Consider the following 21,528-nt stretch of genomic DNA (forward strand, 5'->3'; position numbering starts at 1 on the left):
CCTTCAGAGTCGGATAGGATAGTATTTGTGATTTTTAACAGCAGTGACAGGGCACAAACTTGACTGTATGGAGCTTCTGCAAAAATGGTCCCGGATTTGGGAGGGAACAACATGTTCAGTAACTCTGGAGAGTGAAGTGGAAACTGGGAATGGGACAGAGGATCGCAAGGGTGAAGGGTGGATTTTTCAGGGGACCTGATGAGGGTGACTGGTATTTTGTGAAACAGCTGCCACTAATATCGCGGTAACATGTGTAATTGTAATATTCTGAAATATATCTTACATCACAGTGAAGATCTTAATGCTCTGCTTCTGATTTTCATATTTACACCTGACCCTGACATTGATATTATCCTTATTACAGAGTCTCAGAATCAGGGAACGTCTGTCAATATCATGGCTGAAGGTTCAAACAGGGGAGAATGTTCAACATCTCCAAAAAGAATGAGATTGGACACAGGTAGGATCACAAAAAAATACAGATATAATTTCTGTCTTGTCTGCTGCTCACACAGGAAGAGGGAACAGGACAGGGACTGAGTAGAAAGTGGGAGTGAGGCACCATCTAGAGCGGGGTGATCCAAAGTTCAGCCCAGGGGCCAGGTGTGATTTGTGAATCTCCTCTGTGTCCCCGGAGGCAGTTTTCAAATTGTTGTCAAACAGCTGAGTTCAAATTCAAGATTGTCCTTGGAGCTGTTCCTCTAATCAGAGGTTGTTTCTGTCTGCCGTTGCTGCTGATTGACTGACTAGTGAGTGTGAATGGGAGAAACTATCCATGATTGGTGACACAGTGAACAGCGTGCTGAAGGCTGGTGTGAAAAAGAAGCAAAGGTATCTCTGGGTGGGGAAACTGCAGTGAGGCTGGAGCCTGGTGGGAGGGAACAGGCCTGGCGGGGCCGGGGTGGGTGGAGTCTTGGCAGGTCAGTAGGGTAAAATCAAATCAGGGTCAAAGACAGAATTTATATTTTTTGTGAGACTGGTGACTAAAGGGATGTGTGAATGAATGAGGGTGTGTGAGAGGGGATGTGTAGGAGAAAGAGTGACTGTATATCTGTGTGGGGTGGTGAGAGTGAGAGAGAAAATTTAGACTGAGTGTATGTATCTCACTCATCCCCACCCACTCCACATCACTGTCGAGGGCACTGTCTCAGAGGGTAGGAGAGTGCGTGCCATGACACTTCCATGTCTATGTGTGTAAAAGGGAGAAAATCTGTGCGAGGACTGGCATCCGTGTCTCAGTTGCATTAGTGGGGGATGGTAGTTTGCTCTGTGTCACTGGGGTGGGGGTAGCTCTGCCTCTCAGTGAAGGGGTGGTTCACTGTCTTAATTGGGGGGATGGGGTCTCAGTGTGGGGAGGGCTCTCTGTGTCTCAGTGGGGTGGGGGTCGGTGGGGTCTGTGGGGTCTTTTTTTTTACATTGGGATGCCAGTATTTTGAGAGCTGGTTCTCTGGGAGCCGTCTCCTGTTTTGCTTTGTTAATTGTCAAAAAAATCTGACATGAAAATCCGCCAATGCTGCTGGCATCTACATCCCACTTTTCCAGCTGAGTTAACAGACCAAATAATCAGGACATTTCACCCATTATCTCACCAAGATTCGGCCTCTTGAGTGATTAAAAATGCATATCTGATCCTCAAGCTGTAACAGTGAACAAGCCTGATCCAGAGTGAGATCAAATTTACAGGTGGAGGGAGTCTCGACATCCTCAAACTGTCCAATCGACAGCTGGGCATTGTAAGGTTGACAAAGGATGACTCAAACAGAGTGTTCCTGAGTAACAGTGTGAGACGTGGGCCACAGAAATAGGAGTGATAGTGGTTGGAGATTCTGTTGTCAGGGGAATAGACAGATTCTTCTACTGCCCTGGCACATCACACATGGTAAGTTACCCCCTCGTACCAGAGGAAAGAATATCCTGGAACTGGTGGCATCGTCTTTGAGAAGGAGGAAAGACCAAAAAGATCCATGTTTTGAAGTAGTGACACAGATGGAAAGATGTTCATAGAGGAGATGTTAAAACTGAAGCACTGGAATGAAAAACAAAGCATGAGTTAGTGATATCGGGATTATTCTGTGCTGGGTCAGGTCAGGAGGGAAATAAGAGGCTGGTCAATGTGAAACTGCAAAGCTGGAACAGGAGTGGGGTTTCTCATTGTCGGCTTCAGAAGGAAGGGCCCCAGCGTCTGTACCATGAACCCATCAAGGACAATGGAAGGCTAAGTGGAAAAGGGAGAACAAACAATTCATACGAACGTCTGAAATAGGAGCAGAAGGAGGTCATTCGGCCCGTTCATCGCTTCTGCCGTTCACTGAGATCATCACTGATCTATTTGTGTTTCAAAATCAACAGCCCTCTGAAAGAAAAAAAACTCATCATCTCTGACCTAAAAAGACAGCTTCAGTTTTAAATAGTGTCCTGGACGTACCCACAAGGGGAAACATCCTTTCCATGTCCTCAGTGTCAATGCTGGATTTTAGAGGCTTCAATCAAGTCACTGCTCACTTTTCTGGAATCTGAAGGAAACAAGCTCAGTCTGTCTTGTGTTTCCTCATAAGATAACCCACTTCTTCTGGGATATCAATCCAGTTAACTTCCATCCGCCACCTCTCGGCCCAGCTCTGCAACCTATCTAAGTCTCCCTGCAGACTATGACACCCTTCCTCACAATCTACCACACCTCCAACTTTGGTGTCATCAGCAAATTTACTAATCCAACCAACTATACCCTCATCCAGATCATTAATAAAAATTACAAACAACAGTGGCCCCAAAACAGATCCCTGAGGCACACCACTCGTAACTGTACTCCATGATGAATATTTACCATCCACCACCACCCTCTGTCTCCTATCTGATAGCCAATTCCTGATCCAACTTCCTAGATTACCCACAATCCCATACATCTGCATTTTCTGCAGAAGCCTACCATGGTGAACCTTATCGAACGCCTTACTAAAATCCATGTATACCACGTCAACTGCCTTGCCCCCATCCACCTCTTTGGTCACCTTCTCAAAAAACTCAATAAGGTTAGTAAGGCACGACCTACCCGCTACAAAACCATGCTGACTATTTCTAATCAATTCATTACACTCCAAATAACTATAAATCCTATCCCTAATAATTTTTTCTAAAACCTTGCCCACAACAGAAGTAAGACTCACCGGTCTATAATTCCCGGCAAAGTCTCTGTTCCCCTTCTTAAACAATGGGACAACATTCGCTATCCTCCAATCCTCCGGGACTACACCAGAGACCAATGACGACCTGAAGATCTGAGCCAGAGGCTCTGCAATCACCTCTCTAGCCTCCCAGAGAATCCTAGGGTAGATCCCATCCGGACAAGGGGACTTATCTATTTTCAGCCCCTCAAGAATTTCCAGCACATCCCCTTTATCAACCGTAATACTGTCTATTTTACACCCCTGCAACCCAATGTCCTCCTCAGCTATATTCATGTCCCCCTGCGTGAACACCGAAGAGAAATATTGGTTCAATACTTCTCCAATCTCCTCCGGTTCCACACACAACTTCCCCCTGCTGTCTGTAACTGGCCCTAATCTTGCCCTGACCAACCTTCTGTTCTTGACATACCTATAGAACGCCTTAGGATTCTCCTTAATCCTATCAGCCAAAGTCTTCTCATGTCCTCTTGTGGTCATGTTCCCATACATATGCCACCCTGCTAAGGGGGAGAGGTCATGGGCTTGGAAGGTGCTATGGTGATTGCCAATCGAACATGTTGTTTTGTCGTTAATAATGTTGAGCTTATTGCATGTGAATGGAGCTGGTTTCTTCTGGGCAAGAGATGAATATTCCATCACTTTACTGATTGTGCATTTTAAACAGTGAACAGGCTTTGGGGAATCGGGAAATGCGAAATATCTGCTGCAGAATTCCCAGCCTCATACCTGCCCTTATAGCCACAGAATTTATATTGTTTGTCAAGTTCAGTTTTGTCTCAATGGTGACCCAGGGAATATGGTCAGTGGAAGATTCAGTGATGGTAATTTTGTTGGATGCCATGGGGAGATGATTAGATTCTCTTCTGTTGGCAATGCTCATTGTGTGGCAGTTGATAATGTTACCTGCCACTTATCTGCCCATGCCTGGATACAGTTCTTGTTCCTGTTGTATAGGGACAGATAGTCCAATTGAACAGCACCTCACTCCCCTAGCCACCAATGCATAAGAACATAAGAAATAGGAGCAGGAGTAGGCCATCTAGCCCTTCGAGCCTGCCCCGCCATTCAATAAGATCATGGCTGATCTGTCGTGGCTCAGTTCCACTTACCCGCCTGCTCCCCGTAACCCTTAATTCCCTTGTCTATCAGAAACCTATCTACCCGTGACTTAAACATGTTCAATGAGGCAGCCTCCACCACTTCAATGGGCAGAGAATTCCAGAGGTTCACCATCCTCTGAGAGAAGAAGTTCCTCCTCAACTCCTTTCTAAATTGAACACCCCCCCTCCTTATTTTGAGGCTGTGCCCTCTTGTTCTGATTTCCTTTTTAAGTGGAAAGTATCTCTCTACCTCTATCCTATCTAGCCCCTTCATATTCTTATATGTCTCTATAGATCACCCCTCAGCCTTCTAAACTCCAACGAGTACAGGCCCAATCTACTCAATCTCTCCTCGTAAGCGAACCCCCTCATTTCCGGTATCAGCCTAGTGAACCTTCTCTGTACTCCCTCCAAGGCCAAAATATCCTTTTGCAAGTCGGCGACCAAAACTGCACACAGTACTCCAGTTGCGGCCCCACCAGGGCCCTGTACAGTGGCAGCAAGACCTCCCTACTTTTATAAACTATCCCCCTCACTATAAAGGCAAACATCCCATTTGCCTTCTTGATCACCTGCTGCACCTGCAGACTTAGTTTTTGCGATTCATGCACAAACCCCCAGGTCCCTCTGCACAGTAGCATGTTGTAATTTTTCACCATTTAAATAATAATCCATTTTAATACTATTTCTTCCAAAGTGGATAACCTCACACTTGCCAACGTTATACTCCATCTGCCAGGCCCTCGCCCACTCACTTAGCTAATCCAAATCTCTCTGCAGACTTTCTGTGTCCTCCGCACAATTTGCTTTTCCACTCATCTTCGTGTCTTCAGCAAACTTTGTTACCCTACACTCAGTCCCCTCCTCCAGATCGTCTGTGTATATGATAAATAGTTGAGGTCCCAGCACCGATCTCTGCGGCACTCCACTAGTCACCAACCGCCAACCAGAAAAAAACACCCATTTATTCCAACTCTCTGCTTCTTATAAGACAATCAATCCTCTCTCCATGCTAACACCTTACCCCCAACTCCATGCACCTTAATCTTCTGCAGCAATGCTTTGTGAGGCACCTTATCGAACGTCTTCTGGAAATCTAAAAACACCACATCCACCGGTTCCCCTGTGTCAACCGCACTAGTCACATCCTCATAAAAAATCCAGTAAATTCGTCAAACACGACTTTCCCTTCATGAATCCGTGCTGTGTCTGCTTGATCGAACTATTCTCTTCCAGTGCAATATATCCAATATATGCACAGAGATAGTAATATGTGTCATTTACAGGAAGAACTGCGGCAACTCACCAAAGCTCCTTCAACATTTCACAATCCACGAGCTCTGTCACCCTTGAGGGACAAGGGCAGCAGATATATGGAAAGGCCACTAACTGCAAGTTTCCCTCCAATGGCAGTTCAGGAAAGAAAACAAACTCAGGCCTTACCAGCAACTCCCACATCCAGTAACAATTAAAGAAAATGTTGGTTTTATATTTGGAATTGATAGCCTCTTAACAACGGATCTTCATGGATTTGGGGCTAAGTTTGTTACAGGGATAAGGTCAGATATATTTTCACTGAATGTTTCTGTGTTCCCAGAAGGTGTTTGATAAAACGGTTCACAGGGGGCTTCAGTTGCTTCTTGTAAAGTGAAGTGTAACAACATGGATAGAAACTCATTGACAATTTTATTTTTCTCCATTTGTGTTCACAGATCCAAACTCCACAATCCCTGAGTTCCTGACAAACTGTGATGAATACCAACTGTTCAAATTGACAAAATTCTACCAGGACAGACTAGAGCAGGCGATGGAAGGAGGAGTGGATGGAGTCAGCTTCTCGTTAACATACGAGGGGATTTTCACTGGACAAGAACATTGGGTACGTGTGAGGAACACAGAATGAATTTCAATCAGTGCAGAACTTTGAGGGTATATTGACAAATGATGGTAAAAGAATAGGTTCTATCGAGATAATCTTCGAGTATACACGGAATCACAAGCTGCACTGATAATGGAGTTATTGACTAATAATATTCCTGTCTGTAAGTCTACACCAGACCCAGGTACCCCCCCCCGGGGACAGGAGCTCGGCTGCACTCACCCCCCCCCGGGGACAGGAGCTCGGCTGGACTCGCCCCCCCCCCCCCCCCCTCCGGGGACAGGGGCTCGGCTGCACTCGCCCCCCCCCCCCCCCACCCCGGGGACAGGAGCTCGGCTGGACTCGCCCCCCCCCCCCCCCCCGGGGACAGGAGCTCGGCTGCACTCGCCCCAGGGACAGGGGCTCGGCTGCACTCGCCCCCCCCCCGGGGACAGGAGCTCGGCTGCACTCGCCCCCCCCGGGGACAGGGGCTCGGCTGCACTCGCCCCCCCCCGGGGACAGGAGCTCGGCTGCACTCGCCCCCCCCGGGGACAGGAGCTCGGCTGCACTCGCCCCCCCCGGGGACAGGGGCTCGGCTGCACTCGCCCCGCCCCGGGGACAGGAGCTCGGCTGCACTCGCCCCGCCCGGGGACAGGAGCTCGGCTGCACTCGCCAGAACATAAGAAGTAGGAGCAGGAGTCGGCCATCTAGCCCTTCGAGCCTGCCCCGCCATTCAATAAGATCATGGCTGATCTGTCGTGGCTCAGTTCCACATTCCCGCTCTCTCCCCATAACCCTTCATCCCCTCTCTTATCAAGAACCCATCAACCCGCGTCTTAAATATATTTAGCGAGGCAGCCTCCACCACTTCAACGGGCAGAGAATTCCAGAGATTCACCACCCTTTGAGTGAAGAAGTTCCTCCTCAACTCCGTTCTAAACTGCGCCCCCCCCTCCAACCTTATCTTGAGGCTGTGCCCTCTAGTCATACTGTCCTTTCTAAGCGGGAAGAATCTCTCCACCTCTACCCTATCCATCCCTTTCATTATCTTATACGTCTCTATAAGATCCCCCCTCATCCTTCTAAACTCCAACGAGTACAGACCCAGTCTATTTAGTCTCTCTTCATAGTCCAACCCCCTCATCTCCGGTATCAGCCTAGTGAACCTCCTCTGCACTCCCTCCAAGGCCAAAATATCCTTGCGTAAGTGCGGCGCCCAAAACTGCACACAGTACTCCAGGTGCGGCCTCACCAATGCCCTATACAGCCGCAGCAAGACCTCCCTCCTTTTATATTCAATCCCCCTCGCTCTGAAGGCCAGCATCCCATTCGCCTTCCTGACCACCTGCTGCACCTGCAGGCTGGGTTTTTGTGATTCGTGCACAAGGACCAGCAATGGTAACCACTGTGTGGCTAGAAATAGGCCATTCAGCCCCTCGAGTCTGTCCCGCTCTTTAATAACATCATGTCTGTTTTGATTGTAGCCTCCAATCTGCAGACTGTCTATTCAACGATACCCATAACTCTTTGCTTACCAACACAGCATCCCCCTCTCCGTTCCGAACACCATTTCAGGAAGAGTGTTTTGGAGAAAAAAAAAATAGCCACATCTCATCCGGATTGAAGTGTGTGGAAAAAGTGGATCATGTTGTCAATCAGTAATCGAATGACATAGAATCATAGAAACCCTACAGTGCAGAAAGAGGCCATTCTGCCCATTGAGTCTGTACTGACCACAATCCCACCCTGGCCCTACCCCCCCATCCCTACACATTTACCCACTAATCTCTCAAACCTACGCATCTCAGGACACTAAGGAGCAGTTTTAACATGGCCAATCAACCTAACCTGCACATCTTTAGATTGTGGGAGGAACCTGGAGCATCTGGAGGAAACCTACACAGACATTAGGAGAATGTGCAAACTCCACACAGACAGTGATCTAAGCCAGGAATCGAATACAGGTCCCTGGAGCTGTGAAGCAGCAGCGCTAACCACTGTGCCAATGTGCCGTCCCATCGCGTTGGACACTGAAGGACAGACAACTAATCACATGATTTCTAGTTTAGTTGATTCACATTTGTTTATTGTTAATGATTGGAAGGAGATTTCAGGAGAATTTTCAGTCCGTGTTTATTATGGATCAGGACCTGGCCCAGTGACTGATTTCTGAGCTGAAAATAACTGGGAAATCCCATCACTGAGCAGATCCTTTCCTTCTCATTCTCAGTGTTTATCTTTCATTCTGTGTCTCATTATTCTTCATTATTATTCTTCATAGAAAGTCACTGAGCTCATGGATAAGGGAAACCGGGCGGACAGTTCCAAACTTCTCCTCAGTCTGGTGATGGAAAAAGGAGGTCGGGCTCGAAGGGTGATGTGGGAATCCTTTGTGAGAATGCGTCACGGAGTCCCAAAATTGGATAAAATACTGAAAGAAGTACAGGAGCTTGGTACAGTAAAATCACAGTGAATTCAATTTCACATTTAAACACTGCCGATATCACTGTAATATTACACAGAGCTGATTTCATGGAAGTTCATTTATTTAAACAGGTGCAGATTCGTTTGATTATATGGACATCGCACATGGTTTATCTGAATTACCCAGTCACCTGAAAGGTAAGAGAGGAAATGGAGATTATAAATTATTTCACTTCTGAGAATCTGAATGATTGGAGCCTTTTTTAAGAGATTGTGAAAATCTAGGATACTGAAAATTAAAGACTGTGGAAATTGGGTAGAGCATGATTCAGTTTTATCATTAATACTCAATCATACACAGCTTCAAATTACAATTCATATCATCTGTTTTTTTTTCCAAGAATATGTGACCATTGCATCTTTACACTTAATCCAGCTGTTAATTGCTATTAATTCTGAAGTCTTGTACACACCTGGCTGAAACCCAGTACTGTGTGAATCTCAGTACAGAGCTCCTGTGTGCCTGGGTGTTTTAACTAACAGAAAGCAAAGAGTGGGGTAAATGGGTGTTTTTCTGGTTGGCGATCAGTGACTAGTGGTGTGCCTCAGGGATCAGTGTTGGGACCGCAATTGTTTATGATTTACATCGATGATTTGAAGTTGGGGACCAAGTTCAGTGTGTCAAAATTCACAGATGACAGTAAGATAAGTGGCAGAGCGAAGTGTGCAGAGGACACTGAAAGACTGCAAAGGGATATAGATAGTCTAAGTGAGTGGACAAGGGTCTGGCAGATGGAGTACAATATTGGTAAATGTGAGGTCATCCATTTAAGTAGGAATAACAGCAAAATGGACTATTATTTAAATGGTAAACAATTGCAGCATGCTGCTGTGCAGAGGGGCCTGGGTGTCCTTGTGCAAGAATCACAAGTTTGTTTGCAGGCGCAACAGGGAGTTAGGAAGGCAAATGGAATTTTGTCTTTCATTGATAGGCGGATGGAGTTTAAAAACAGCGAGGTTAGAGAACACTACAGCACAAACAGGCCCTTCGGCCCACAAGTTGCGCCAATCGCATCTATACCAATCAAACCATAGAACTATCTATAACCCCCAATCCCATTAGATCCCATATACTCATCCAGAAGTCTTTTAAACGACTCCAGCGAGTTCGCCTCCACCACCACCGACGGCAGCCGATTCCACTCACTCACCACCCTCTGAGTGAAAAACTTACCCCTGACATCTCCTCCGTACCTGCTCCCCAGCACCTTAAACCTGTGTCCTCTCGTAGTGACCATTTCAGCCCTGAGAAATACCCTCCGAGAATCCACCCTATCTATAAGAGGTATAGATTTTATAAACCTCTATCAGGTCGCCTCTCAACCTTCGTCTCTCCAGGGAGAAGAGAACATAAGAACATAAGAACATAAGAAACAGGAGTAGGAGTAGGCCATCCAGCCCTTCGAGCCTGCCCCGCCATTCAATAAGATCATGGCTGATCTGAAGTGGATCAGTTCCACTTTCCCGCCCTCTCCCCATAACCCTTAATTCCCCTGTCTGTCAGAAACCTATCTACCCGCGTCTTAAATATATTTAGCGAGGCAGCCTCCACCACTTCAACGGGCAGAGAATTCCAGAGATTCACCACCCTTTGAGTGAAGAAGTTCCTCCTCAACTCCGTTCTAAACCCCCCCCCCCTTTATCTTGAGGCTATGCCCCCTAGTCCTACTGTCCTTTCTGAGCGGGAAGAGCCTCTCCACCTCTATCCTATCCATCCCATTCATCATCTTATACGTCTCAATGAGATCTCCCCTCATTCTTCGAAACTCTAATGAGTACAAGCCTAGTTTATTCAGCCTCTCCTCATAGTTCAACCCCCTCAACTCCGGTATCAGCCTAGTAAACCTCCTCTGCACTCCCTCCAAGGCCAAAGTATCCTTGCGTAAGTGTGGCGACCAAAACTGCACACAGTACTCCAGCTGCAGCCTCACCAGTGCCCTGTACAGCTGCAGCAAGACCTCCCTACTTTTATATTCAATCCCCCTCGCTATGAAGGTCAGCATCCCATTCGCCTTCCTGACCACCTGCTGCACCTGCAGACTGGGTTTTTGCAACTCATGCACAAGGACCCCGAGGTCCCTCTGCACCGTCGCCTGCTGCAGTTTTTCGCCACGTAAGTAATATTCCTTCCTACCATTATTCCTACCAAAGTGGACCACCACACACTTGCTAACATTAAATTCCATTTGCCAGTTCCTGGCCCATTCGACCAGCCTATCTAGATCCCTCTGCAGACTTAGCTCCCTCAACTTTTCCTCATAAGGCATGCCTCCCAATCCAGGCAACATCCTTGTAAATCTCCTCTGCACCCTCTCAATAGCCTTCACATCCTTCCTGTAGTGAGGCGACCAGAACTGCACAGAGTACTCCAAGTGGGGTCTGACAAGGGTGTTATAAAGTTGCTGCATTACCTTCCGACTCCTAAACTCAATCCCTCGATTAATGAAGGCCAGTACACCATATGCCTTCTTGACCACATCCCCCACCTGCGAGGCCGATTTAAGAGTCCTATGGACCCGGACCCCAAGATCCTTCTGCTCTTCAACACTGCTAAGTCTCCTACCCTTGATATTGTACTCCTGCATCCCATTGGTCCTGCCAAAATGGACCACTACACATTTATCCGCGTTGAAGTCCATCTGCCACTTCTCCGCCCAGTCTTGCATCCTATCTATGTCACGCTGCAACTTCTGACATCCCTCCAGACCATCCACAACACCACCAACCTTCGTATCGTCGGCAATCTTACTAACCCAACCCTCCACTTCTTCATTCAGGTCATTTATGAAAATGACAAACAGCAAGGGTCCTAGAACAGATCCCTGGGGCCCTCCACTGGTGACCGACCTCCATGCAGAAAAAGACCCATCCACAACTACTCTCTGCCTTCTGCGGGCAAGCCAGTTCTGGATCCACAAGGCCAAAGGCCCTTGGATCCCATGCCCTCTCACCTTCTCAAGAAGTGTTGCATGGGGGACCTTATCATGATGATGGATGAGGGTATAGTTGGGTGGATTAGCAAGTTTGCTGATGACACCAAAGTCGGAGGTGTGGTAGATTGTGAGGAAGGGTGTCGAAGTTTGCAGGGTGACTTGGACAGGTTGCAGAGCTGGGCCGCGAGGTGGCGGATGGAGTTTAATGCGGAGAAGTGTGAGGTAATCCATTTCGGTAGGAATAACAGATGTGTTGAGTATAGGGCTAACGGGAGGACTTTGAATAGAGTGGAGGAGCAGAGGGATCTAGGTGTATGTGTACATAGATCCCTGAAAGTTGGGAATCAAGTAGATAAGGTTGTTAAGAAGGCGTACGGTGTCTTGGCGTTTATTGGTAGGGGGATTGAATTTAGGAGTCGCAGCGTCATGTTGCAACTGTACACAACTCTGGTGCGGCCGCACTTGGAGTACTGTGTGCAGTTCTGGTCCCCACATTACAGGAAGGATGTGGAGGCTTTGGAGAGGGTGCAGAGGAGGTTTACCAGGATGTTGCCTGGTATGCAGGGGAGGTCCTATGAGGAGAGACTGAGGGATTTGGGGTTGTTTTCACTGGAAAGAAGGCGGCTAAGACGGGATCTTATAGAAACATATAAGATGATTAGAGGTTTAGATAGGGTGGATGGTGATAGCCTGTTTCCTCGGATGGAGAAATCTAGCACGAGGGGGCATGGCTTTAAATTAAGGGGGGGTAGTTATAGGACGGATGTCAGGGGCAGGTTCTTTACCCAGAGGGTGGTGAGGGACTGGAATGCCCTGCCTGCTGCAGTTGTAAATGCGCCTAGTTTGGGGGCGTTTAAGAGATTGGTGGATAGGTTTATGGACGAAAAGGGATTGGTTTAGATTAGTGGGTCAATGTTTTTTTTAAAAAATAAGACTGGTCGGCGCAACATTATGGGCCGAAGTGCCTGTTCCACGCTGTAATGTTCTATGTTCTATGTTCTATGTTTATCAAATGCCTTGCTGACGTCCATGTAAACCAGATCCACCGCTCTTCCTTCGTCAATGTGCGCAGTCACATTTTCAAAGAACTCAACTAGGCTCGTAAGGCACGACCTGCCCTTGACAAAGCTGTGCTGACTATTCCTGATCATATTAAACTTCTCTAAATGCTCATAAATCTTGTCCCTCAGAATCCTCTCCATCAGCTTACCAACCACTGAGGTCAGACTCACCGGTCAGTAATTTCCCAGGCTATCCCTATTCCCTTTCTTGAAAATAGGAACCACATCCGAAATCCTCCAATCCTCCGGAACCTCTCCCGTCTCCATCGACGATGCAAAGATCATCGCCAGGGGCTCCGCAATCACCTCCCTCACCTCCCACAGAAACCTGGGGTACATCCCATCTGGTCCCGGCGACTTATCTATCTTGATAGAATTTAAAAGTTCCAACACATCCTCTTTCTTAATATCCACATACTCAATCTTTTCAGTCTGCCGCAAACCTGTAGTACAACCCCCCAGATCACTTTCCACCGTGAATACCGAGGCAAAGTACTCATTAAACACCTCTGCCATTTCTTCCAGTTCCACACAGACCTTTCCCCCTTCACCTTTTATAGGTCCTATCCCTTCTCTTCTCATCCTTTTACTCTTCACATATTTGTAGAAGGCCTTGGGATTCTCCTTAATCTTACCCACCAAGGCCTTCTCATGTTCCCTTCTGGCTCTCCTAATTTCCTTTTTAAGCTCCTTTCTACAAGCCTTATACTCCTCTAGATCCTTAACATCTCCTAGCTCTCTGAACCTTTTATACGCCTTTCTTTTCTTCCTGACCAGGTTCACCTCAACCTTCGTGCACCACGGCTCCCGTGACCTACCAAAACCCCCTTGTCTTATCGGAACGTTGTCGTGCAGAGCTCCAGACAAACATTCCTTGAAAATCCGCCACCTTCCTTCAGTACTTTTCCCCAAGAACACCTCCTTCCAGTTTATTTGTCCAATTATCTGCCTGATGTCTTCATATTTCCCCTTACTCCAGACAAACACCTTCCTAGCCTGCCTGATCCTATCTCTTTCCAATGCAATTGTGAAGGAGATAGAATTATGGTCACCATTCCCAAGATGCTCTCCTACCGAGAGATCCATCACCTGTCCAGGTTCATTCGCCAGCACCAGGTCAAGTACAGCCTCTCCCCTCGTGGGCTTATCCACGTGCTGTGTCAGGAAACCTTCCTGAACACACCTAACAAACTCCTCCCCATCCAAACCCCTTACCCTAGGGATATTCCAGTCGATGTTTGGGAAATTAAAGTCTCCCATCACGACAACTCTGTTATTTCTACATCTCTCTAGGATCTGTTTCCCTATCTGCACCTCAACTTCCCTGTCACTATTGGGCGGCCTATAGAATACACCCAGCAAAGTTATCGACCCTTTGCTGTTCCTAACTTCCACCCACAGAGACTCTGTAGACAGTCCCTCCACGGCATCCTCTTTCTCTGCAGCCATGACACTGTCCCTGATCAACAGTGCCACTCCACCACCTCTTCTGCCACCCTCCCTGTCCTTCCTGAAGCATCTGAATCCTGGCACCTGAAGTACCCAGTCCTGTCCCTGAGACATCCAAGTCTCCGTAATGGCCACCACATCACATTCCCAATGTGTTGCAGCTGTATAAGGTGCTGGTGAGGCTACACCTGGAGTACTGTGTACAGTTTTGGTCTCCTTACTTGAGAAAGGATATACTGGCACTGGAGGGGGTGCAGAGGAGATTCACTAGGTTGATTCCGGAGTTGAGAGGGTTGCGTTTTGAGGAGAGCCTGAATAGACTGGGGCTATACTCATTGGAATTCAGAAGAATGAGGGGAGATCTTATAGAAACATACAAGATTATGAAAGGAACAGATAAGATAGAAGCAGGAAAGTTGTTTCCACTGGTGGGTGAAACTAGGACTAGGGGGCGTGGCCTCAAAATAAGAGGTAGCGGATTTAGGACTGAGTTGAGGAGAAACTTCGTCACACAAAGGATTGTGAATCTGTGGAATTCCCTGCCCAGTGAAGCAGGTGGGTAAGTGGAGCTGAGTCCACAAAAAGATGAACCATGATCCTATTGAATGGCGGAGTAGGCTTGAGAGGCCAGATGGCCTATTTCTGCCCCTAGTTCTTATGTTCTGGGCTCACAGTGAAGAGTCGGGCCTTGAGTCAGATGTAAAGAGTTTGCTGTACCTCAGAAATCATTCCCAGTGTAAACATATCAAATTAGTGAGCAGCAAAATCCCAGATGGCCCATTAAGCCAAACCCAGACCACCAGGGTTGTGTTCATAAACGGAGATGTCCACTGATGACTGTACAATGTTCTGTAACATTGATAACTCCTCAGATACTGAAGCAGTTCAAGTCCAAATGCAGAAAGTTCTGGACAAAATCTAGGTTTGATCTGACAAGGTTGTGTGTAAATTTCACACCAGACAAGTGCCAAGCTGTAACCATCTCCAACAAGAGTGGATTTAACCATCACCCCTTGACAATCGATGACATTACTGTTTGCTGTATCCCCCACTATCAACAACCTGAGGGTTACCATTGACCAGACACTGAACTGGATTAGATATATAAATAGTGTGACTACAAGAACAGATCAGCTGCTAAGAATTCTACTGTGTAAAAATCACCTCTTACTCTCGAAAGACTTTCCACCATCCACAAGGTACAAGTCAGAAGTGTGATGGGATTCTCTGCCCTCACCCTGGGTAAGTGCAGCTCAACGACACACATGGAATTCCTCACATACCAGTTTAAAGTAGACTGTTTGATTAATACCCACCCACAAAAATTATCCCCTCACCACCGACGGAAAACAGCAGCAGGTTTTACCATCTACAGGATGCACAGCCGAACACAGCAAGGCTGCTTAGATAGCACTTTCCAAACTCCTGGCTGCTGCCATCCAGAAGATCAGGGGCAGCAGTCACAGGGACACACCACTATGTTTTCCTGCAAGTCACTCACCACCCTGACGTGGAAATATCTCTGCCTGTTCAAAATCAAAGAACAATTTAAAGTCCAGCACAGGAACAGACCCTATAGCACTCACAGCCTGCGCTGATCGTGATGCCTGGCTAAATGAAAACTGGTATGCACACAGGGAGTCCGTATCCTTCCATTCCCATCCTATTCATGTATTCATCTAGTTACCTCTTAAATGCTGCTATCGTATCTGTTCCCACCACCTCCCCAGACAGCACGCCCCAAGCATTCACCACTTTGTGTAAAGAAAAATTTATCTCACACATCTGCTCTAAACTTCTCCCCACGCACCTTAAACCTGTGTTCCCGAGTACTTGACTTTTCTACCCAAGGAAAAAGCATCTGACCGTGCACTCTGTCCATGCCAATCATAATCTCATAGACCTCGATCAGGCCACTGCTCAACCTCCGTCATTCCAGTGAGGACAAACCGAGTTTATTCTCCCCATTACTAATACCCTCCTGACCAGTCAAAATCCTGGTCAACCTCTTCTGTACCTTCTCCAAAGCATCCACATCCTCTGGTACTGCGGTGACCAGGATTGTACACAATATTCTAAATGAGGCCTATGTTTCTGTAGCTGCAGCATAAACTGCCAATTTTTATACTCAATGACCCAAAAAATAAAGACGAACATGCCGTACGCTTTATTGATTACCTTATCCCTCTGCTTTGCCACTTTCAATGAACAGTGGACATCTACACCTAGATCTTTCTGACTATCAGTATTCCAAAGGTTCTACCATTTTCTGTATAATTCTGACATGCATTAGACCTTCCAAAATGCATTATCTCTCACTTATCTGGATTAAACTCCATCTGCCATTTCTCCATCCAAGTCTCCAATAGGACTATATTTTGTTGTATCCTTCGAAAATCCTCTTCACTATCCGCAACTGTGCTGGTTTTATAGTAAAAAGTCTGACAACACCAGGTTTTAGTCCAACCTATTTATTTGATAATATAGGTTGGACTAAAACCTGGTGTTGTCAGACTTTTTACTGTGTTTACGCCAGTCCAACGCCAGCATACCCACATCATGACTGGTTTTATAGTGCAGGAGACCAGGAGACCGGTGCAGAGCTGTTTCACAGGCTCCCCCCTGGGGGAATAGACTGCATGTGTCTCCCGCAGCTGGATTTCGGGCACCGTCAGCTCTGTGCCAGAGAGATCGGCGTGGAGCTGTATAAATTATTACAATGTGCATTTGAATCTGCGTAAAAGTCATTAGAGGGCCCAGGACTGAAATTTCCAGGCCCTCTAGCCTCTCGCCCCACCACCCCCTCACATCAGAAGGGGTTTTGTACAACCTCCTATTAGCAGGGAGCTGGAGACCAGACCCCGCTGGAGTGAAGGGGATGACATTGAGGCCCCCAGGAGGTTGCAGGCTGCTGGAGTACCCTGGGCATTGTTAGCCTGGTCCCCTGGCACTGCTAAATAGGCAAAGTCCTAATGTCCAGGACACCTTGGCACTGCCGACTGGGCATTGAGAAGTGCCAAGGGTTCAGGACCTAATGGGGATTGGGCCTGTGGGGGTGAGGGTGGGGAGTCCCGCTTTCACTCTGCATTCGGGCTGAGTGATGGAGGGAGGACAGCGATTGGGGCTGGCCATCAGGATGGGGAGAGGGGACCAGCCTGCTGGGCGGGGGGGGGGGGGGGGGGCGGGTGCTGAGATTACGGCGGGGTGAGTCTGCTGGGTTGAGGGGGGAGAGGGTGTTGGGACTGTGTCGGAGGGGGAGAAACACTGGCTGCCGGTGTTGTGGAGCCACTATCCATGCGCCAATCTCTGTGCTGACAGATCATCGCACACACACTGGCCACTCAGCGCGATGCTGCCGGTCTCTCCAACCGGAATAGGCTCCGTCCACTGATTTTCCACCTCATTCACGCTCGTGCGCTCTGCTGTGCACAGATTGTGGGAGATTCATTCTGAAACTCCCGCTGAAAATTCCAGCATGATTTACTCCAGTTTTTGCACACATTCGACATTTAGATTCCTGTTTGGGAGAATCACCCCCGGCATGTTATAGAAATATTGGAATTAAGTGATTATCTGAAACTTTAAATGGAAATTAATCATTGTCAAATGAGATTTTCAACAACTCAAGTTTATATCTGACTCAAACCTTGACTGACAGTGTAAAATAAATCTCTCAAATCAGCAAAGACAGTGTCTTAATGGAACTAACATTTTCTGTCTGTTCTGATTGAAGATCTTCAACAGAAACACAAGGAGACACTCCGGGTACAAACTGAAACACTGAGAGTGAACACTATCCTCATAAAGGAGGAGGTTAAGATTTTCCAGCTGGTTGATCGATACGCTGAGCTAACGGTTATTTCCGATGTTCGAGATCGGAGACTTGTCGAACATGAACTGCTGGCGAGAGGCCGAGACCATGAAGAATGGAGAGAGAAACTTCTCCGGAGAGAACTGGAAAAAATCCGAACAGATCAATTGTTCCAGAGCAGCTTTTCCCTGAGAAAATCCAAATGTGGGAATTCAGCAGCAGTGAGCGGAGTGGCAGGAATTGGGAAAACAACAATGGTACAAAAGATTGTTTATGACTGGGCCACTGGGAAAATATACCCACACTTTCAATTTGTCTTCAGTTTTAAATTCCGGGATTTGAACACTATTAACGGTAGAATAAACCTGAGGAATCTGATACTGGATCAGTATCCTTACTTTGGGAATATTCTGGGAGAGCTCTGGAAGAACCCAGAGGGATTGCTGTTTATATTCGATGGTTTGGATGAATTCAAGGACAGGATTGATTTTGCCGACAATCGGAGAAATACAGAACCTCAGTCCATGTGCACAGATCCTGAATTCTGGTGTGAAGTGTCTGACATTGTGTACAGTTTAATACAGCACAAGCTGCTCCCAGGATGTTCAGTGCTAGTGACCAGCCGCCCCACTGCATTACATTTATTAGAAAAGGCTGAGATCAGTGTCTGGGCTGAAATCCTGGGATTTGTTGGTGATGAACGGAAGGAATATTTCAACAAGCTTTTTGAAGATCAGGCGGTGGCAGCAGCTGTTTTCAAACACGTGGAGGAGAACAAGATCCTGTACACCATGTGTTACAACCCTTCCTACTGCTGGATCCTCGCTCTGTCATTGGGTCCCTTCTTTACACAAAGAGACAGGAAACAGCAGCAAGTTCCCAAGACCCTCACCCAACTATATTCCTACTATATTTACAACATTCTGAAAAACCATCGCCGAGAGATTGAAACCCCCCGTGATGTGTTACTGAAGCTTGGTGAGATGGCCTACACAGGAGTCTCCCAGAAGAAGATTGTGTTTGGAAATGAAGATTTGATTGAGTACAATCTACAACCTTCCCAGTTCCTGTCTGGGTTCCTGATGGAACTTTTAGAGAGAGATGATTCTGCCCAGAGTGTGGTTTATACATTCCCACATCTCACCATCCAAGAGTTTGTATCTGCACTCACACAATTCCTGACTCCAGATCCCGGGGAGATCGGGAAACTCCTCAGTGAAGCCCACAGTGAGGAAGATGGGCGATTTGAGATATTTCTCCGTTTTGTTGCTGGTCTCTCCTCCCCACAGTCAGCTCGACCCCTGGAGGAGTTTCTGGGTCCATTTCTTCATCAAACAACCTGCCGAGTGATTGACTGGGTGAAGGAGAAGGTTGAAGGGCAGATTGGAGACACAAAGACTGAAACTGGGAAAAGGAAGCTCCTGAACACATTCCACTACCTGTTTGAGTCTCAGAATAGAGCACTGGCTCAGAACACAGTGGGATCTGTGAAAACACTTTCATTTAGTGAATTGCGACTGACCCCGATTGACTGTGCAGTCCTGCCTCATGTCATTGGACTCTGTGATACAATAGAACAGCTCAATCTATGGCAATGCTACATTCAGCGTGAAGGGATCCAGCGGCTGGGACCCATTCTGCACAAGTGTCAGGAGTTGAGGTAACTGTTTGGTCTCATAGCGAATATTTTCATTGTTGAGAAGCCATTTGCTTTGTTCCAATAAACCACAGGCATGTTCATTCGAGGACGTCAAGAGAGAAACAATGTCCAATGGTCACAGAGAAAGTGTGGGAGAATGGTGTAAAGTAATAATGTTCATTTGAGAGCAGCTGGAGACATGATGGGCCAATTGGCCTCATTCTGAACCTGTAATAAATCTGTGATTCTCTGATAAAACTACATCATTTCAAGAAGGCAGATTCTCGTGGGCAAATAGGCATGGGCAGTAAATGTTGGCAAAACCAGCGATGCCCACGTTCCTTGAATGAATAAAAACATTATTGGGATGAATTTTAAATAATTAGAGCTGTAAAGGCCTCCCTCCAAAATCTGAAAAAGGATCTTTCCCCCTCCCAACAGAAACCATCTGATTGTGTACGATGCTGTACAGAAATTAGTTTCTCTTGTTCGGTACAGCTTATAGTTTGTGTTTAATTATTATCAGGATTATTTTACTGAGCTCTCTCTCTGTTATATATTACGGTAGGTGTGTGTTATATTGGGACAATGTCCCTTTATAAGTCACGTGATCACCGGTGACATCCTCAGTCAGGGTTGCTTTCTGAATCTCTGCATTGCTCTGCCTCTACTGGCAGCCTCTGTCAACACCGTCTTGCTTCTTGGATTAACTGGTTGTAACTGAAACTCAGTGTTTATATCATTCATTGAGACCTCTCAATATAAGCAACGACTTTTTTTTTTAACCTCCATAACACTTACAACATCGTAAACCTTAAATTAAAATGCAGGGACAGTTTAAAGTGAAACCAGGCAGGCAGCTTTGTTTAACATGAAGGGAAATTAAAGTTTTGGCCCTTTCTGAGCTCACAAGCACAGAAACACAAATTAAACTAAAACCCATGAATTATTATCTGATACCCACAAACATAATCGAAATCGTCACTAGGACGCTTGCTTTTTTTGTTGTTTTTTTGTCTCGGGCCCCTAACCCTATAAATTAGTGTAGAGAGGATACCCGATCCTCTACACTGGTAGAGAATCCCACCCTCCCACCTCCTCTAACCTAATTATAAGTGTGGGGGAAGTTTTTTTTTATTTTATTTTTATTTTTCTGCTGGTAATTGCTTCAGGGATGGCAGTTCAGGCAGTAAGCTGCATCTCCTGTGGGATGTATGTGGTGAGGGAATCTAGTAGTGTTTCAGGTGATTTTACTTGAAGGAAGTGTGTTAGATTGCAGCTTCTGGAGGAGCGTGTAAAGGAGCTGGAGGTGGAATTAGAGGAACTCCGCATAATTCGGGAGGCGGAGGTGGAAATTGATAGGAGTTATAAGGAGATAGTCACTCCTAGAAATCAGTCTTGGGTCACTGCCAGGAAGAGGGGAAAGAAGCAGTTGGGGGGACAATCCCCTGGGGCTGTTCCCCTCCAAAATAGGTTTTCGGTCCTGGAGGCTACAGTTGAGGAGGAATCAACTGGGGATAGCCAAAGGGAGCAGGTCTCTGGGGGTGAGCCTAGTGTGAAAGCTCAGGTGGTTAGGGGCTGTAAACGATTGGGCCTCGTGATTGGGGACTCCACAGTTAAGGGGACAGATAGGAGGGTCGGAAGTAAAGGTAGGGACTCAGGGCTGGTGTGTTGCCTACCAGGGGCTGTGGTCCGGGATGTATCAGAAAGGGTATTCAGGACTCTTAGGGGAGAGGGAGATCAACCCCAAGTTATAGTTCATGTGGGGACACATGACATAGGGAGGTTAAGGGAAGGGGATATTAAGCAGAGATTTATGGAGTTGGGGTGGAAACTAAAGGCCAAGTCTGATAGAGTGGTTATCTCCGGACTCTTGCCTGCGCCACGAGATAGTTTAGAGAGGAATAGAGAGAGGGAAAGTTTGAACACGTGGCTGAGGGGATGGTGCAGGAGGGAGGGGTTCAGGTACTTGAGCAATTGGGGCTCATTCTGGGGAAGGTGGGACCTC

General features: G+C 46.9%; 1 protein-coding gene across 1 annotated transcript in view; it reads left to right on the plus strand.

The window, feature by feature from the left end:
* Positions 1-325: 325 nt before the first annotated feature.
* LOC145337718 (NACHT, LRR and PYD domains-containing protein 3-like) overlaps positions 326-21,528 on the plus strand; it is a 72,868-nt gene continuing 51,665 nt past the window's right edge. The window contains exons 1-5 of the mRNA XM_080182557.1: positions 326-460; positions 5,998-6,164; positions 8,425-8,596; positions 8,700-8,765; positions 17,804-19,541. Coding sequence (XP_080038683.1) covers positions 397-460; positions 5,998-6,164; positions 8,425-8,596; positions 8,700-8,765; positions 17,804-19,541 — 2,207 coding nt within the window. The 5' untranslated portion in view covers positions 326-396. The remainder of the gene's footprint in view (positions 461-5,997; positions 6,165-8,424; positions 8,597-8,699; positions 8,766-17,803; positions 19,542-21,528) is intronic.

Source organism: Carcharhinus amblyrhynchos, unplaced genomic scaffold (assembly GCF_965287045.1).
Source record: "Carcharhinus amblyrhynchos unplaced genomic scaffold, sCarAmb.v2.hapA scaffold_66, whole genome shotgun sequence".
Classification (NCBI taxonomy): domain Eukaryota; kingdom Metazoa; phylum Chordata; class Chondrichthyes; order Carcharhiniformes; family Carcharhinidae; genus Carcharhinus; species Carcharhinus amblyrhynchos.